Genomic DNA, 19,980 nt, shown 5'->3' on the forward strand with positions numbered 1-19,980 from the left:
ATACATATAAGTATATACATTTAATTTTTAAAATAAATTTTCATTTTTTTTGTAATTAATTTAATTTTATAATTACAAATGTTTATTTTTTGTTTATATTAAAATTATTATTTTATATTAGATTTTTAATTATTTCATATTAGACTTTATTAACAGTAAATGTAATTTAAAAAAAAAAATACTATAGTATTTTCAGTGTAGACAACGTTTACTATAATTGTAAAATATACTAGAAGCATTATATGAAGAATCATTTTATATAAAAAACAAAAATGATTTAACATTTTAATATAAGTATGTTTTATTTATTTATTTACTTTGTATTAATGTATATTATTAAAAATTATTAAAAATTTATCTACATTTTAATATTTATATTACAGATAATATAATAAATATGAAAGATCATGCGTGTGTCGATATTCACGGTCATCATACCGATATTATTTTGAAAGTTTACAGGTAATATTAATTTTTTATTTATACAATATAAGTTATAAACAAATATTTACATATAAGAACAAACAATGAATTTAGACTACTTAACTTTTTAAATCGATAAATTAAAATTATTAATATATTAATTATATAATATATTAATATTAAATATTTGTTTTTTTTTTTAGTAACCGTTTATTATTAATTGTAACACAATTTAAAAAATTTGGATCACTAATATCCATAAGTCGTGGATCTTCATTTAATCAATATAATAATAGTATATATTCTACTAAGTAAATATTATTATTATTATTATTATCTATAATTTTTAATTATTTCATTTTAAATTAATAAATAATTTATTTTAGGGTATTATTTGGAAAAGATGATGTTGAAGTTATAGCAGCTGCCCGCTATATAACAGAACAGATTAATACAGATAAACCATTATTAATTTCAATATCTTTAAAAAATTATGATTCAATTATTTTGAAAACAATAGTTACAACTATAAATGATATGATATAATAATATTATAAAAAAATAAATTAAATATGAGTTTAATATTTGGCCAATTAGTTATAGGTCCACCTGGAAGTGGAAAAACTACATATTGTCATGCAATGGCTAAATTTTTAGAAAAACTTGGGAGAAAAGTAGCTATTATTAATATTGGTAAAAGCAAATAATAATTAATTATTACAAATTTAATTATAAATATAAATCTAAAAATATTTAAAATATTTAAATAACAATATTATATTTTTAGATCCTGCAAATGAAAACATGGAATACTCACCTATAGTAAATATATCTGAATTGATAAAACATGAAGAAGTGATGTCACATTATGGACTTGGTCCAAATGGAGCATTAGTTTATTGTATGGAATTTTTAGAAGCTAATATTAAGTGGTTAATCACAAAAGTTTTAAATCTAAAAGATCATTATCTTATATTTGATTGTCCAGGACAGGTATATTTTTATATATAAATATAAAATATTTCACATTTATTGTTAATTATTTACAGTTATTACACAATATTTATTTACAGGTTGAGTTATATACACATCATAAATCAGTTAGTATAATTGCAGAAAAATTAGAACAAAATTTAATAAGATTATGTAGTGTACATCTTGTTGATTCTCATCACTGTAGTGATGCTGGTAATTTTTATAATTCTATGAATAAAATTTTATTTTCTTTTTATAATATATTAAAATATATTATATTTTTACAGGTAAATATTTATCTTCCCTAATTCTTTGCACAACAACTATGTTAAAATTAGGTTTACCTCATATTAATGTAATGACCAAATTTGATGAAATGAAAAAATTTAAACATTGCTTAGATTTTAATATAGATTTTTATACTGAAGTATTGGATTTAAAATATTTGCTAGATAAATTGGATGAAAATCCATTTACATCAAAGTAAGATTCCTTATTGAATATTTTAATATTTATTTTTAACTAAATTTGTATGAATAAATAAGTTCAACTATAAAAATATATTCTGAATATTTAATATCTTTAGATACAAGAAACTAAATGCAGCTTTTGTGTCATTAATTGAAGATTACAGTCTTGTAAGTTTTATACCATTAGATATTTCTAATCAAGCACTGTTGTTACAAGTAAAAAATGCAGTGGATAAAGCTAATGGATATATATTTGGTGGAAATGAACCTCAAGATGTTCAAACTTTACTTGCTTGTGCTGTAGGAGCAGTGAGTGAAACTGAAAAAATATCTACTATAGATACATACTTTTAAAATATTTTGTTTAAATGTTTTGTTTATTTTATAAAAATCAATTAATTTCATTATCATATTTGCATATTCTATTATATATTAATAAAACTTTGATATATATTAAATAAAATATAAATTAAATTAATAAATATTTTTACACACTTATTAATTTCTTAACTAATCTGTTTGGCTAACAAATATTTGTGTTAAGTCATCATAATCATATACCCTATTCAAAAATGTGTCCTTTAATTTTAATCCTGAAATTGTCTAAAGTATATATAATATTATTAAATATGTTAAAATATTTATAATATATATGTTAAAATATTTATATAAAAATACTTACTATAATACCACTACGTAATGCAATTAAACATAAAGGAATATCTATTGAAACACCAGGTTTTAATGTTCCTATCATTGTATTAGATATTCCACACCATGCTATAGAACTATTTGATTCCAAAATTAACATTAAATCCATACTTCTTTCACTAATAATAATGAAATAAAATTTAATTTTATTAATAATTTTATTAAATTATTAAATTATTTAAATTATTAATAATTTAATTAAAATAAAATATTGAAATTTAGATTAATATTGATTGGGATTCTAAATCATTTTTTTAAATTTAATTTTTTATATATATATGATATACATATATAAATACTTACGATGTATTTATTATATGACAATTAAAATTCATCATTTGTTCAAGATAAACTGTAAGAGGAATATTTTTCATGGTAACTCGTATATCACCATATTCAGGTGCCTAAAATTAAATTAAAAATTAAAAACAAAATAAATTACAAATGAAATTGTAAAAAACGAACCATTCTTTGTAATTGACTTGTTTGTAATCTTCCTCTTTCTCCCAAATTACTTCTCCAAACAATATCTAATTTTCCAATATTTGTTGCATTATGCATCATTTTTGGATCTTTCAATAAACTTATTTGTGGTTTTAAACAATATAAATATTGTCTGCTACAATCAGTATCTAATATATTAACTGATCCATAAATAGACTCTCCTCTTTCATTTGTATTTAATGTTGATACTGAATATATAAAAATGATTATCATATTTATTTAAATTTATAATATTTAAAAAAATCATTCATAAAAATTATACCTACCACTAAATAAATGAGATGATTCAAGTGAAACTTTTTCTAAACAAATTGGACCAGCTGTAAGATTCTGTATTTGTGCTTCAAGATATACTTCATCTGACTTTAAAAAAATTAAAATTATCAAAAAGTATTATTTTAAATAATTGTATAAATAATTGATTAAATATCTATATAATATTTTATCAAATTATTACCTCTGCATTATAAAATTTTGTTTTAACATCTAATGGTTTTACTACTTGAAATTTAAAATATTTTCTAAATGATTGTGCAGTGTTACTTAAATTTACAGGAGTATAACTAACTTCACATACTAGTCTAAAAAATGATATATATTAGTAATTATTTACCAAAGATATATTGAAATTTTGCCAATAAAATATTCTTACATATGTGTGCCTATTTCTTTTACTTCATGATGTATAACTTCATCAACTGTATTATCAGGTGCTAAATCTTTCATTTCTCCACTATTACCACAAAGAGATATAATTTGAGTACTTGTTTGTAAGTCTGCCTGAAATAAATTATTATTAATAATTTTTATGTATATATATATTTATATAATATATATATGTATATATATATATAAAACATATAATAACACATGCATTAATAAAAATAATATATATGATTATTGATTTATTAATTATATATATTAATTTAATTTAATATTAACTTACTTTAACAATAACATTTTTTACTAATTGATTGCTACCATTATGTACACAAAGATAACTTGAAAATATTTCACCTAAATAAATATTTCTGTAAAAATATAATTATAATATTGTATTATTTTTCTGTAAAGTTATATTTAAATATAATTTTAAATAATTATATATTATATTATAACTAAATATAATTAATAAATATAATTATAAATATATTAAATAAGTAAATATATATATATATATATTTAATGTCATATTGTACAATTATCATTTTTTATATATAAAATATAAATTGATTAAAAATTATATGGTTTGAAAATTAAATGTATATATAAATTTAAATTTTAATATATATTCATATACATACCCAAAACTTTGTGGTAATACCATAAATTGTCCTACTGCGAGAGTTTCCATTCCTTGTAAAGCAGTACAATCATTCTTAAGTTCATTATTTAAAGTATTACCAGGAAGATCTGTTGAATCACAAGTAACAACTACTGGACTTGCAAGCATAGGTCGTGTTAATCTCATTACTAAAAAGAATACAAATATATAAAAATATAATTATTTCAGTATCATATTTATAATTAATAAACAATATTTAATAAATTTATATTTTCAAAAATTTTAAATTATAAATTCATATAAATAATATTCATTACCTTTTAATTCTAGTAAGTGTTCACTTTTTGGTTTAGTTTCCATTTAGAGTATAAGACAAGCAACAGAAAAGTTCATAAAATAAATTTTTATTAATAAAATCTAAGAGATTTGTCAAATGTTAGAAAATTCATATAACCTATAATATATAATAACATTCTATTCGATGTGATGAATTAAATTGAATATTTAACAAAAAGTACTAATTATTAGAAAATTATAAAAGCAATTTTTAAAATGTTTTATTAATTTTTTCAATCTTTGGTTTATAACTTTAAAAGTAATACATAATTATACTATATAATAAAATATGAAACTAAACAGTATAATTTTATAACAGTAAAATTTTAAAAAAATTTGTGACAAGAATTACATATAAAAAATAATTTTTTAAATAATTAATAAGAAACAGAGTTAAATTTAATGGAAAACTATGTATACAACATTAAGAAATAAGATTGAAAATTTTATAATGCCTAAAGCAATTCAAACTTCACAAGAGGGCGTACATATCTTATGTCTAACATGTTGATTGATGAGTCAATAGTTGACATATATATTATAATACATTTGTAGCATAAAGATTGTTTATATTTATCAATTATTTGACTAAATTATAATAAAAATTGTAATATATATTAATTAATATCTCTTAAATATTTGTCATTCAAGTCAATATTTTCAATTCATCATTTGTAATTTTCATATTCAAATAATTAATTCAACAAATAAAAGGATAATATATATTAATTTTTAACAATGTTATCATAATGATTATATCACAATTTTTATCATAAAATATAAACATTATTTAATCGTAATATATTTTAATTCATTTATAGAAAGAGAAAAAATTTCAGTTAATACATTCAATAAAATGATTTTGTGGAATGGCCGAATTGCATATTGTAGGTCGAATTTCGTCTGCAAAAGATTTTAAACAATCACATCTTTTATGCAAATGGAGTTTTCATGCCGGTAATAAAATATTTATTATAAAATTATCATGAAAAATTTTATATTTTTTTATTATATATATATTTTCAATTTTTTTTATAGGTAGAGGATGGAAAGTATTAAATGGTTATGAAGAAGGACAAACTCAAGAAAGTTGTGATTTATATACAAATGAACCAGTTTGGGATCATCCCATAGATTTACATTATACAACACAAACTATTCAAAATTCACCAAAAATTTTACTACAAATATTTCATAGAGATACACATGGAAGAATATTATTTGGATCCTATGGTATTTGTAATATTCCTTTATCTCCTGGATTGCATTCTATAAAGTGTCACACGTGGAAACCAATTGGTAAGTTAAATTTTTTCTAAAAAAATATTGACATAAATTTATTGTATTCAATATATTTTATTCTTAATCCATAGGTAATTGGAAAGATAGATTAAGAGATAAGTTTTTGGGAATAAGTTTACAATTAAAATCACCAAATATTTTGGTTAATTCTTTAGATAGATTTGAATTACTTACAGAAAGTATGGGTACAATTAAAATTGAATTATATATACTTACCCGAAATTTTGAAAAATATGGATGTCATATATAAATATTATTACAATATATTGTACTTTATATTAATACATTGCAATATGGATTAAAAATATTTTTTAATAAATATATTCTAAATTATAAAATACATATATATAATTATCAACATGTTTATAACAAAATTTATATTAATATCTTTTTATCTTATGTTAAATAAGTCTGTATATGCTAAGAAACTTGAAGAGATATTCACATGTGTGAATGAAACAGGATGTGATGAATTAATAGAGAAAGATATTTTAGAAGAAACTTTAAGTACTACAGTTGAAAATATTTATAATACTACTATCAATTCTATATATTCAACTCAATCTACAAAATTTCAAATAATTACCAAACAAATGCCTCAGAAAATTAAGTACAATAAAAAATCACAAAATCAAAATATATATAAAATGCACTCTGACATATGTGAATGTGACTTAATGGTAAATTTTTATCACATTTTATATTCAATATATTAAAAACTATATAATTTTAGATTAATTCAAAGTTTTTTATTTATATTATTTAAATTATATAGATGTCATCTTGTGATATTAATTGTTGTTGTGACAAAGATTGCAATGATTTTCATTTAACTGTTTTTTCATATTGTGAAAATTATCAACCTGAATTATTTGATAAACGTTATTGTTATAATAGAAATTTTATACAACGAAATAATACTCCATTTATACTTGAAAAATTGGCGAATAATCTCTTTTGTATTTTATATGATAATCTTCCACCTACTTACAGTATTAATAATGAGTTGGTAAGATTAAAATTGATTATAAATTATATTCTTTATATAAGATCATTTCATTAATTATTTTATGTATTTAATTTCACTTAGGATATAAAAACTGAAGAAGATATAAGGAAAGCAATAAATTTAAATAAATTGACATGGAAATGGAATGACCAATTTTATCAACTTGAATATAATATTTCTAATCCTTATCAAGATGGTGATGTTATGTGGATAGTATATAACAATTATATTCAACCCTTTGGTATCATATATTTTGTTATATTTATTAGTATATTTAATATTTTATCTTAATTGATTTTTTTATAAATTTAGAAATATTACAATCTGGATTTACTGAATTATGCTCCTTTAAGAAAACTTTAAAATATCTTCGTGAATGGAAAGAACAATGTTTACAAACTGAATTAATTGACACAAATAAATTTTTATTTCCTGCAACATTTAATAATTTTACAATTATAGTATCTCCTCATTTGTTAAATGAAACTTATATTCAGGTACTGCTATATAAAAAATAGTTTTTAAAATAATATGTAATATCAAATGTTCTTTTACATTAAAAAAAATTACATTTAAATTTATAATTTGCAGATTTGTCCTAAAAATGTATGTTTAACTTTAAATAGTTATTATTGTAAACATTATTGGAAAACATGCAGTAATAATACTATAATAGGATCTTGTTTTAATGGAACATGTTACAACATTGTAACAGGTGTAAAATATTTAATTGTTCACAATGGCTCTATGGGAATTAATAATATCGATGTATATTTTAATATAGGTAATGTTTCTCAAAATTTTTATCAGCAGTTTATAGTAACATATGAATGGGCAAAATTAGATAAAAAAAAAAGTTTCTCTCTCAGTGGTAATCCTGGCTATATTATTGGAAAGCCATTAATTATAGGTACTTTAAAAATAAATAAGACTAATAATATAGAAACTAAATATATCAATTTTAATAAAACTGATAGTTTTTTGACATTACCCATAGCTACAAAAACCGGTGAATGTAATAAAATTAATAGGTATGCTCTTGCTTTTGGAGAAAATATTAAATTGAAATGCTCTGTATCTGTACATACTAATAATTTTAGTACAGCATCTTGTATAGAATTACAAAATCTTATTATGCATATTTTACTTAAAGATACTTTATTTAATGTTACACAGATAAATCAATATAATATTTATGTTGCCAAGTTAGGTAACTTTTCTAATAATGATACTATTAATTGGACAAAAATTTTATTGGATAGAATGCCACAAAATATTATAGTAGGATCGTTTGTTAATAATCGTTTATATTGTTCAGATTTAATAACATCTATACATTTAAATATTTTATATTCTGCTTTAACAAAACCTGAAACATTAAAAAATTATAAGATAATAGGTGTTAGTATTACATTTTCAGCAGGATCTAATATATCTTGGTCAAAGTGTTCATCTAAAAAATGTATAGATCTACTAAAAATAGATGTTGTTAGTTATGTTACATTTCATGATATATCAAAACCATCCAAATATTATTTTGTGGGAGGACCAAACTTAGATATTACTTTACCATATGATTTTTTTTATCCTTTTTTAAATAGTTCAACTTGTATTAAATCAAGTATATTTTTAATTAGTACAATATTGAGTATAACTTTGCATAATTTTTTTATTGATTTCAAGTAACATAATTATATATAACAGTTTATTATATGCACATTAAATTACTATATTACACAGCACATTAAATTATATATTTTGTTAAAATATTTATTTAATAATATAAACTATGTATAACAAATGAATGAAAATAATTTTATATTTGTAAATAAATGATAAATTTCATAAATATAAAAGTATAAATATTCATGATACATTTATAATTTGTTTTGTTCAACGTGTTTAAAAATAAATAAATAGAAAATATGCAATAATAAATTTTACTTTTTATGTGAAGAGACTTTGAAGTTATTTTTAAATTTATATGATTGTATAATTTTATTTAATTATATATTATTAAAATGTATAATATTATTAATATTATTATATGAAAAAGTTTAATTACATGAAGTTTTATCTTATTGAAATTTAATATTTATTTTTATTTATGCAATAAAATTATAATGTGTAAAGTATTTAGTAATATTTCAGAATAATAGTAAATGATTGGTTAAAAATTGCATTAAATATATTTCAAAAGAATCATATATGGAAGAAAATTCACTAATATAATCTAACCAATAGGAGCAATCTATTTAAATCGCTCGCCAATCAAAAGTGTTTCATTTCTTCTTTAAAATCTTACCATTATAAACTTGGTACGAGTTTCTGCAGCTGTCGTGATGCACTATGGGACGTTGGGTTGTGCTTCGCTCCAATACAAGATGGCTGACACTTGTTAGTAGTGTATTTTCGTTTTATCGAATGTGTAAGTATTTTATAAAAAAATCAGTGCCTTCATATTCATGCACGTATTGTGTGTGTATGTTTGTACAAGTAGTACAGAAGTGGTCTTCCTTTTTTTACCAAATAGTTCTCTTATCATGCATTATCAGGAGTCATCAAAATGTACCGTGAAAGTGCTAGAGACAGAATAATTATCCGTCACCAGCCATATTCATATGTGTTCTTTTGTTATGACAATTGTGATATGTATAATTCCTGTGAAATATAGTGCCAAGGTGAAGTGATATCTCACTTTGTTGTTCTTCTATTCCGTTATTGGTGTTTTGTACAAGATTCGTTCCACTACGAAATAGATTAAATGAAAGGTATGTATTTACTCTATCTTCGGTACGCCTATTCACGAGACATTCTTGAAACCTTATATCCGTGTATTTTCTCTTTTTTTCGATTGTCTTTTTTTATTTCCTCATGCTTACAAAGTATAAGAACCGACTGACCTATTAACCTGTTATATCGATTAACATGATGTCATGTACGGTTTCTTAGTTTTTCTCTGACATATTCTTTGAATTTTAGTCGCTGTCATTGTTTTACAATTTCTTAGAATTGAATAATTTTTAGTTATATGTTTCTTAATAATTACCGACAAGTAATTAAAATAGATACATAACTTTTAATATTAGTTTAATATAACTAAATTATTCATTTAAATTTTATTGTTTATAATATATTGTGAAAAAAGTCTTATAGTTCAGGCACAGGAATAAGCAAACTAAACATGGCAGTAACATTGGTAATGAAATTTAATCATAGCGTGTTAAGAAAAGATATTTTGTTTTAATCCGATTTTTCTAAAATTTTACTTATTTTCAATGTTTTTTGAAAAAAATGAGAGAAATTTTAAAACATTATTGATTAAGTATATAATTTATATTAAATAAAATTATTTGTGCAATTTTAAATTATATATAATTTAATAGAAATATTAATTAGATGAAACATTTTGTTGAGAAGTAATAGTTCGTTATAATAAATATATTAATAAATTTATAATAAATTGAATAATAGTATATTAGAAATATTGATATTAAATATTTATATGATCTTAAAAAATTATATTAAATTCAATTAAATATTGTTTTATTATTGTTTTTTATTACTTCTAATATATTCATAATTTATAAATCTATAACTTAAATTTATAACTTAAAAATTTATTATTTCAAATGCGTATTTATAAATTGTAATATTTAAAAAAAATGTAATAAATCAATGTAATATTAATATCATTTTAAATATATTAACAAACAATGTATTAACAAATTAAAAAAAATTGATCAAAATATGTACGATTTGTTTAAAATTTGCTACAAGATAATTTACAGTTCACATCTGGCACAAATGTATGTTGAAATTATTTCCAAAATATTAAATCAATCACAATAAATTGATGATATTTTTCATAAATATTTAAATGATATCAAATTTTTTTATCGGCATATTTGTTACAACAAGTATTTTTAAGATATTCTTGAGATATAAAAATGGCTGCAGACTTTAAACAAAGTAAAATAATCTCGTAAAGTTTTGTAGAAATTTAATTTCGTTTATGAAATTAATAAATTATTTTTACTTTTATTGGAAAAGGAATTATTTCTAAAATGTTATTCTTCATTTTTAATTTTTTTTATTAATTTTTATTATTTTTATTAAATTGTTTAATGAAAAATAATCATAGAATTTTATATTAATTTTTCATGAGATTTTGATTTAATTCAGAGTATTATTGCAAAAGAATATAAGAAATAATTTTTATTTTTCATATTATTAAATTGATTCATTATAATTATTGTTATTATAAACATTACTATTATTATATACATTATATTATATATTGTTATTATATATATTACTAAACTTTAAAATAAATAAATAAATATAATAAAGAATATAGTAGAGAATAATAATAAAGAATAAATCCTTATTTTATAGTTTCATTTTTTTTGTAAAATAATGAGATATATAACTTTAAAATGAAATCAATTGAATTTAATTAAATAAATAAATAACTTATTATTACTATTATATATATTATAACTTACTAAATGTATAATATTTTATATTTTAAAATCTGAATTAAAATATTTATTATTATTTATGATTATTTAAGAAATAAGATTTATTGATTTTTTAGATTAATTTTTCATTAAATTTAAATTAAATTACAATATATCATTATTTAACTTAACATTTAATCATGTTTTTATTTTTGTTAATGATATAAAATTGTTTATAAAAATATCATAAATTTCATTTTTGGAAAAATATATAAGTAAAAGAAAAAAAAAATCGCGTTAAAATTTCTGCGTTTTTAATGAAATTAGGCAGCAAATATATTAATTATGAATATAGTGTATCATTTGTAGAGAATTAATTATAGAATCATTTAATTTTTGTTTCATTATTTATTTAAAAAAATGTTTTAATCAAATACTCTTTAAATATTTTAAACATCATATACAACTATTTATTCATTCATAAATATTGTAGAATAAAAAAAAAAATTTTTTTTTTAAAGTATAATTAAAAAAAATTTTAAATTCTAACATAAAAATTTAAATTCGAACAAAAAATTGGAATAATTTTTATGGTAATATAATTTATCTACTTTTATTATGATTTATTTATATTTTTGTTGCAATTGCGAAAGAAAATAAAAATTTGGTTTAATATAAGTACTAATATAAAAATATTATTATTCGATCATTTATATTTTGTTGAATTAATATAATAAGAAGAATATCTAATTTATGGAATATAATTGAAAATTTATACTCAACTACTTTAATGAAAATTATTATATAATTAAACCTTTTAAACAGCTTCCAAATTTATATATATATATCATAATGAGTTTTTTAAAAAATTAAATAATTACTCGCAAATAAATGAAAATATATTCGTAAATAAAATGAAATGTTTTCTGTAAAAATTGAAATGTTTTATATGATTTTATTTCATTTGTGTTCATTGAATGGATTTCAGTTAGATATGTTCTTAAATATTTTACCGGGAATTAAATAAGAATTAAATATATATTTAAATTTTATATTATATATATAAATATAATATTGAATATAACTTAATATAATTTTTTACATAAAAAAATTTTATTTAAAAAGAAAGGGAAAAAAAGAAAAAAGACGATTAAATATTGGATGTTAAGATTTCATCTGTAAAAATATGAGTGTAATAAATATCTCAATATCAAGGTTTTTATTTGTAGCATTACGATATACATAATGCAAATTGTTAACTCTTTTTAATCATGTTTTATCATGTTTTAATCATGTTTTGATAAAACTTTTATAGTTGTATGGTTTTACAATTAAAATAAAATATAGTTTGGTTTTACAATTAGAATAACTATTGAAATGTAGATTTCGAATCTTTTGCAATGATACATACTTATATAAAATACTTAGTATAAATTTAGATAATTTATTATATAAAAAATACGAATTTTTGTCTAATAAAAATTTTGAATCTTATTTTTTTATTTTTTTCTTAAGACATATTTTTCTTAAGATATAATACTTAAAATTTAAAATATAAAAAAAATCTTAATATCAAAGAATTAATAATGATTTTTTTCCGATTATATATTATTTAATTAATAAGAATTTCTAAGAAAAAGTTTTTTGTTTTATAAATAATTTTTTTTATAAATAATAAATAATTGAAGTCGTATGATTTATAAATTCGAGATATTGATGAAAAACATTATAATAAATAATTAAATACCAATGTAAATTATATATGATTATAAGCTTGTGAAAGTACACAGCAATGACAGACATAATTCCTTTGATAAGGGGGACATGATTATTTATTAGCTTCGTACGCGGTGAATGATCAAACATCCTGCATTCGTTAAAAAGTAATTATTCTTAACATAACAGTTGTTTTAATTGAGATTCATTCTTGTCTTTTAAATTATCCGTTCATTAAATTAAAATGTTATATATATAAAAAAATATAGAACAAAAACGAAAATAATTTTTATTATTATATTTTATCATTATTACTAATTTTTTTTAGAAATTTTATTTTATTTGTATATATCAAGTAACATTATAGTTTAGTAAGATAAATATATCAATAATACTTAATATGTTGAATAATTTCCATCATTTTTGCATTGAGATAATATTACAAATAAAATAAAATTAAAAGTTCATGATTCGATAAACTATTACATAATATTAATAAAAAAAAAAGTTCAAAGAGCAAATTTCAAATTTTAGAAAAAAAAGTTGAATATTCTTTATATTTTTGATGTTAGATCTTGATATTTATTTAAAAATTTACAATCATTTTAATCTTTATATTTCTATAATTTATTTATTCATAAATTCAAAACTTTAATTTTTTAGATATTTAAAAAATTTTTTATTATTTTTATAAATCAATATTGATAATTTTTCAACTAATTACAAATTAAGTTATTGTTAATTTGATTTTTTTTTTTAAATTACATCTTATAAATATTTAACATCTCATGATTTGTTTCTTGGTGAAGCATGTAATTCTTTGAGATCTACCGCTATAATATTATTTTTATTTGATAAACTTTCTTAAAATTAGTTAAATTTCTTAAAAGATTATAAAATTCTTATTATTATTTCCGAAAAGGCTCTTGAAAAAGGTCTATGAAATCGATGTTTCTTATTACAGCTATTTTCTGTTTTCACGCAGAAACTTTATTTTCCCCATAATGATTATTCAAGTTGGAAAAAAAAAAAAGAAAGAAAAGAAAAATAATTGAAAAAAAAAACAATTATTTATCGATTAACAACCATTTGAATTTCAACGCGTTGTTATTTCGTTTTGCTTGCAGGTCATACAATTGCGCTGCAGCCGGGGCAGAGGTGAGGGGAGGCCAGGCGGAGATCGAAGAAGGGATGAATGGAACGGCGGCGTTGCGACGCAGCGTCGGGGGTGGCGGAGGCGCCGCCGGGGGTGGAACCGTTGAACCAGCACCCGTCGCCACCCTCGTCGTCTACAAGGACGAGGCCGGATATGGGATGAAAGTCTCTGGTGATAATCCCGTCTATGTTCAATCTGTGAAGGAAGGTGTGTTATTGTGTTAACAGTGTTTTAACATCTAGTTAGTTTCTCTTTTCTTTTGTTAATAATAATAAAATTGTGATAATACATTAATCAAGATAAATATGAAAATTCTCTTAATTAGATCAATTGATTATTCTACAAGATATTTAAATCTTTTAAAAAATGTGAATGTATTCTGCTTTATAATAAATATTACAATATTATAATAAATAATCACAAAATTAGATATATTTTAGTTATATATTTTGAATTTTAATTATAAAGAATTAATATAGCTGTTAGTAATTATATTTATGTGATTTTTTATTTTTCATATTTTAAAAATTTTAACAAATTATAGAAATTAGATTTCATATGAATATTTTTTTGTTGAACATAATCTATTTTTTATTATTATATTTTAAAAATTTTATTTTATTTTTTCATCTATTTTTTTACTTTATATTTCATAAAATAAGTATAATATTTTTTTATAAATTTATAATCAATTTCAAAATTTTTAGAATTTTTTTTTTTGAATAACATTTTATAACGATATAAGTATTACTACTATTTAATATAGTACTAATTGTTCTAAATAATATAAAGTTGTAACATTTCATTGTGTAACTTTTAAATATTTAGTACATTGATTACTAAATGTATTACATGTAATTAATAGATTTTAAAAAATTATTTTATAAATTTTAATTACATTTATATTTATTTAAATATATTACAAAATTATATTTTTATATTTTATATATTACTGTATTTTTGAAAATTATAATGTGATTCAGATTATGATCTATGTTTTTTATAATAATAAATCTTATTTCCCATAGTAAATACATATCTTAGATGTATTAAAAATAAAATTTAATTCATAATTTCTAATTTATAATAAATATAAATCAATATATTTTTGTATAAATTTTATACAAAACTATATTATCGTTATTAATTTATTAATTATAAAAAAAGAGTTATATAATAATAATATATTGTAGGTGGTGCAGCAGCAAGAGCAGGCCTTCATGCGGGCGATAAAATCATCAAGGTGAGTTTGTTTCGAATTTACATTATTGTAAAGTAATATCAAGATATAAAATAATAATAAGATATATTCCCATAAAATTATTGATTAAATCTAAATTATAAATGAAATTTTTAAATTTAAATAATCAATAAATATATATAGCTTATGTATGAATTTAAATTACTCGTGTTTATAAAATATATATTTGCTACGTTATATTTTCACTATTTATAACTATGATTGGTATTTTCAGGTTAACGGCGTGAATGTAATGCAGTCCACGCATACGGATGTTGTACAGCTCATAAAGTGTAAGTTTACATACTTTCTTTCTTTTCTACGGCCTCTTTTTTGTTCTTTTCTCTTTTATTTCTAAGATATAGACGTGTTATTTGGCAGCGAGACGGAATAAATGTTCTTATACAAAGAAACCGACATAGAATGGAACATTGTGTAAATATTAAAATATTTAAAAGTATCTTTTTTCTTTCTTAGAAAAAAGAATGCTAATTTCATTGTACAAAGATTACTTTTTAGTAATTTTGAATATTTCAGTTTATTAATAATATTTATTATTCAATATAATTATAGAATTTTATTATTTAATATTTTATTAGTATTATTTTTTATTCTAATTTTTTTATAATAATTCTTTTATATACTAATAAATACAAAGTGGAAGCAATTTTTTCTCCATGACAGGATCTTCCTGTCGATTGAGCATTTTTACATAGTCTCTCTAGTAAGCTTATAATATATGTACACATAGGGTGCTTCATACTTTACAAGCTATTCTTACGTGTCATTGATAATCACAAGGGATGCATATAATTCAATCTAGCATACTAGACCATTAACTTGTATTTTATAAAAGTAGATAAAGAATTATAAATTTTATATATTAAAAAGTTTACAAAATAAATATTAATAATTAAATAAAAAAGAATAATAAAATAGATATTTTTATTATGATAATAATATATATTAAAATAATTTAAAAAGTTAATTAAATATGGAAAGAAACAAAAATAAATAAATTGAATAAACTATTATATATGAAACTATATTAACAATTTAACATAACAATTAATTATGAATTATTAAATTATTTTATTTAAATTAATGATTTTCTAATTATAATTGAATTAAATTATATTTTGATTTTATTTGATAATTAAATTATTCTATATTATTATATATATAATAAAATTATTATATATATAAATTATTATAATTATAATTCATTACTTCAGCTCTTACAAAATTTTCTTGAACTAAGCGAAATCGAAAAGTAGAATTAAATCGCATTGCTTTGTAATCTTTTTTATTTTTTTCATGCGCAAACTGCTTAATCAAATGTTGTCGAAGTATGCTCATGTTTGGAAAGCTTTTATCGAAATTGAACCGTAAAGCTAATCGATTCGGATAATGCAATTTAATTTGAAGCCGTATCATTGCGTAAAAAAAAAAGGAAGTTTGCAAAGGAGAAAGAAAATTCTATATGTAATTAAAGATTATTGATGTTTAAATAAGCGAAATTTTATTGATTAATCTTTCTTTTTTTCTGGTAAATCAAAAAAATATATTAAAATATAACGACATATAACTAATATACTATATACATCATAAAATGGAAAAAAAATTATAGAATTTTTGTTTCTTTGTTATATTTATAAACGAAATGAAAAACGGAAAGAAAGATTTATAAAGATTGCGAGTGATTGTCAATGGTTTTATGTTGGATACACCAACATAAATGTAGCTTCTATGATGATGTTTTCAGTGATGTAAGCATGTGAGTTTATAGCGGTGACCGTTCATAGAGTCTCTCTTCTTTCTTTTAACAATTCAGGTATAACACAATGATTATTTCTTTCATCCTACTAAAACTATATTATAATTCATAAAATTTTGTTATATTTTAAATATAGAGAATACGAGACGAGAGAGTTACTCCAAGTCATTATCTCTTTTCTTTTGTCACGTTTTGATTAGTTGCTCGAGATGAAGTAAAATAACAAACAACTTTCTTTATCTAAAAAGCAAATAGTTTCGATTTTACTTTATATTCATTTTTTAATTATCATTATTAAAGCTTAATTAAAAAGTATTAGAATATATGGAAAACTCATAAAAAAATTTAAGAGAAAAATATATATACATATATATAACATATATATATTATTAAAATTATATTTTTCTTGTAGTAAAATGTTTGTTATATTGGGTATATATTGGATAATTTTAATAGAAAAACATTTTTTTTATAGAAATAATATTTTATAAATTTCTACAATATTTAATTTCTTGTAAAAGTTTTGTAATGATTAAGGTTCGAATTTTTCTTTTCTTTGAAATAATTTTATGCATCTAAATTTATAATTTTTTTAAAGTGTACTAAGTATACTAAGTGTACATTATACTTATAATCATTTTATAACAAAAATTTGTATTCAGATTTTGTTGGATTTGAATATTTCAAATCAGTTTTACGAAGTTTTATATATTTCTAATAGTTTTGCAAAGATTTTTCAATAAATGTAAACAATAAAGATTGCATATACATGTTAAGTTATATTATAAAATTACAATTTAAATACGTTCGATGTGAAAATATTAAGAACAAATGTATAAAAGACAGGAAATAAGATGGTATAAGCTTTTATTAGAATGGACTGATTTTAATAGATATGAACCATGTTAAAACATCTTACTTGTTAAAGTAAATTTTATCTTGTAAAAATAAATAAAAAAGGTTTTTATGAGGAAAAGCGTACATATATAGAATAGGGGAAAATTCGTTAAATCTGATCGTTAAATCATAGTCATTTACAGCTGAGTCAATTCTTCATTCGGGATTTTCCAAAGTCATTATTCTAAATTATAAATGTTTTAAATATTTAACTATTTAACTATTTTTCACAAATTATTTTATAATATAATATATATATTCCAGGATATAGAACAATGAATGCATAGATTTTTTTTTCTTTTAAATAATTCACTTAAATAATTAATTATTAATTCTTGATTATGATTGCATAATATACAACAAAAATTAACATAGAGATATGCTTTGCCAAGAAATACGAACACAAAAGAGATCTCGTGTATGTATATATGTATTACAATAGAGAAACCAAAACAATAGAAATATTTCCATTTTGTAAAAATTCATCTAATCGAAATCTTTATAAAATCTAAAAAAAATGATAATATTAGAATGAATTTACCATATTATTGCAATGTATCGTCAAATGACGAGACGTCTGATCGTATATCGGAGATTAGTCGTATACGCGCGTGTAAACATAAGAATCTCGTCATTCATATTAATACACGCACCTGGGGCCAAGTTTCTCGGTACGAATGTCTTTACTGTTCCTTGGATCGCCTCGGTCGTCACTGATCGTTTTACGCAGTTTCATGTACGACACGGCTCTCAATGCTTGTGTCGCCGAGAAAATTCTAAATCCTTGAATCTCTGATACGAAAATTTATTCGAATTGATTATTACCAATTCGTGTTTGTCCTCATCGATCTGTGTATATGAAGAGGCGAACCACGTACGACCTGAAGCAAGCTTGGAAGAAAGCTCGTGCAAAAGCATACTCTGGTATTTTCAGCTGCACTTTAAATATTTCATGTTCACTATTATATAATTTTATCGTTAAGAGACAGGTTATTGTTTATTGGAATTTTATTTCTTTTTCGATTATCTTTCACAATTCTTATAAAAGAATATCTTATAAAAGAAAAATACAAAATTTTATCTTGTTACGAATTATATGAAGTTGCAGTGTTCCTCGAGTAATATTTATATTTTCCTGTTCTTCAAAAATGCAAATATTTGGGAAGTTTTGCATATTTTCAGAGTGCTCGTTTAAGCAAGTATGAGAAAGATATACATTTCAGTTTTCGAAATCTGAAAATGCGTATTCATCTTTAAAGTTTGGTTAATTAATTTTTTGGCACAAACATGGATTTCCAGAATTAGAAAAAGAAGATGACGTCATATATCTTAACTAAGAGTAGGAATGAGTCATTGGTAGTGTAAGGAGAAACTAGATTTGCAATTATCGTATAGCTATAGCATGTAAACATTATTCTATTCGAATGACAATTGTACTTTGTTCATCTTGTACTTTTATTCGTGATTTTAATCTAGTGAAAGAGTGATTTGATGTTCCCTTTTTTTTTTTTTATTTGATAAAATGCGAAGTTTCACACGATATATTTAGATAGGTAGTTTAAGACACACAAATAATTCGGTATCGATAGATATTTAATCTTTTATATATCTATGTAAAAAATATGATGATGATAAGTTTGCTTTATAATTTTATTATTAATTGTGTTAATACACAATATACAAAAAATTCATATTCTTCAAATCGAATAATCATTT

The 19,980-nt window shown here is 20.5% G+C and overlaps 6 protein-coding genes and 1 long non-coding RNA gene across 13 annotated transcripts in view; 5 read left to right on the top strand and 2 right to left on the bottom strand.

The window, feature by feature from the left end:
- Window positions 1–202: 202 nt before the first annotated feature.
- LOC147656409 (proteasome assembly chaperone 3-like) lies at window positions 203–969 on the top strand. Its single transcript, XM_086915270.1, has 4 exons — window positions 203–294; window positions 384–462; window positions 627–734; window positions 810–969. The coding sequence occupies exons 2-4, from the start codon at window positions 398–400 to the stop codon at window positions 967–969; spliced, it is 333 nt and encodes a 110-aa protein (XP_086771396.1). The 5' UTR covers window positions 203–294; window positions 384–397.
- Window positions 810–2,350, top strand: LOC100869973 (GPN-loop GTPase 2). Its single transcript, XM_012495666.3, has 5 exons — window positions 810–1,116; window positions 1,211–1,416; window positions 1,497–1,611; window positions 1,686–1,881; window positions 1,985–2,350. Exons 1-5 carry the CDS (start codon window positions 996–998, stop codon window positions 2,220–2,222), a joined length of 876 nt encoding a protein of 291 aa, XP_012351120.1. The 5' UTR covers window positions 810–995; the 3' UTR covers window positions 2,223–2,350.
- On the bottom strand, window positions 2,227–5,217 carry LOC100869661 (trafficking protein particle complex subunit 13). Its single transcript, XM_003691348.4, has 10 exons — window positions 4,686–5,217; window positions 4,388–4,556; window positions 4,030–4,114; window positions 3,736–3,863; window positions 3,541–3,664; window positions 3,350–3,446; window positions 3,045–3,271; window positions 2,883–2,983; window positions 2,551–2,698; window positions 2,227–2,471 (listed from the first exon to the last, which is right to left on the bottom strand). The coding sequence occupies exons 1-10, from the start codon at window positions 4,726–4,728 to the stop codon at window positions 2,379–2,381; spliced, it is 1,215 nt and encodes a 404-aa protein (XP_003691396.1). The 5' UTR covers window positions 4,729–5,217; the 3' UTR covers window positions 2,227–2,378.
- Window positions 5,025–6,344, top strand: LOC147656410 (B9 domain-containing protein 2-like). Its single transcript, XM_086915269.1, has 4 exons — window positions 5,025–5,311; window positions 5,526–5,661; window positions 5,743–6,003; window positions 6,078–6,344. The coding sequence occupies exons 2-4, from the start codon at window positions 5,574–5,576 to the stop codon at window positions 6,254–6,256; spliced, it is 528 nt and encodes a 175-aa protein (XP_086771395.1). The 5' UTR covers window positions 5,025–5,311; window positions 5,526–5,573; the 3' UTR covers window positions 6,257–6,344.
- A 21-nt stretch (window positions 6,345–6,365) lies between these two features.
- Window positions 6,366–8,971, top strand: LOC105734740 (tectonic-3). The gene is made up of 5 exons (XM_086915267.1): window positions 6,366–6,686; window positions 6,782–7,015; window positions 7,097–7,256; window positions 7,328–7,512; window positions 7,607–8,971. Exons 1-5 carry the CDS (start codon window positions 6,366–6,368, stop codon window positions 8,699–8,701), a joined length of 1,995 nt encoding a protein of 664 aa, XP_086771393.1. The 3' UTR covers window positions 8,702–8,971.
- A 4,782-nt stretch (window positions 8,972–13,753) lies between these two features.
- On the bottom strand, window positions 13,754–18,922 carry LOC147656411 (uncharacterized). Its single transcript, XR_015294455.1, has 2 exons — window positions 18,806–18,922; window positions 13,754–14,545 (listed from the first exon to the last, which is right to left on the bottom strand). It is a non-coding gene; the product is annotated as an uncharacterized LOC147656411 (long non-coding RNA).
- The window catches only part of RhoGEF2 (Rho guanine nucleotide exchange factor 2), a 32,471-nt gene continuing 26,876 nt past the window's right edge, over window positions 14,386–19,980 (top strand). For 6 of the 7 annotated variants that reach the window (XR_001113234.3, XM_012495660.3, XM_012495661.3 and 3 more), the window contains exons 1-3: window positions 14,386–14,557; window positions 15,544–15,593; window positions 15,826–15,883. Coding sequence is in view for 6 of the 7 variants with exons in the window: in XM_012495660.3 (XP_012351114.1) it covers window positions 14,386–14,557; window positions 15,544–15,593; window positions 15,826–15,883 (280 nt within the window). In the remaining variant the exon portion in view is untranslated. Of the gene's footprint in view, window positions 14,558–15,543; window positions 15,594–15,825; window positions 15,884–18,997; window positions 19,189–19,980 lie in introns of those variants that run through there. The other variant, XM_012495663.3, reaches the window with a different exon arrangement.

The sequence above is a fragment of the Apis florea genome, unplaced genomic scaffold (genome assembly GCF_048593485.1).
Source record: "Apis florea isolate Af1SG1 unplaced genomic scaffold, ASM4859348v1 contig_3772_pilon, whole genome shotgun sequence".
Taxonomy (NCBI): domain Eukaryota; kingdom Metazoa; phylum Arthropoda; class Insecta; order Hymenoptera; family Apidae; genus Apis; species Apis florea.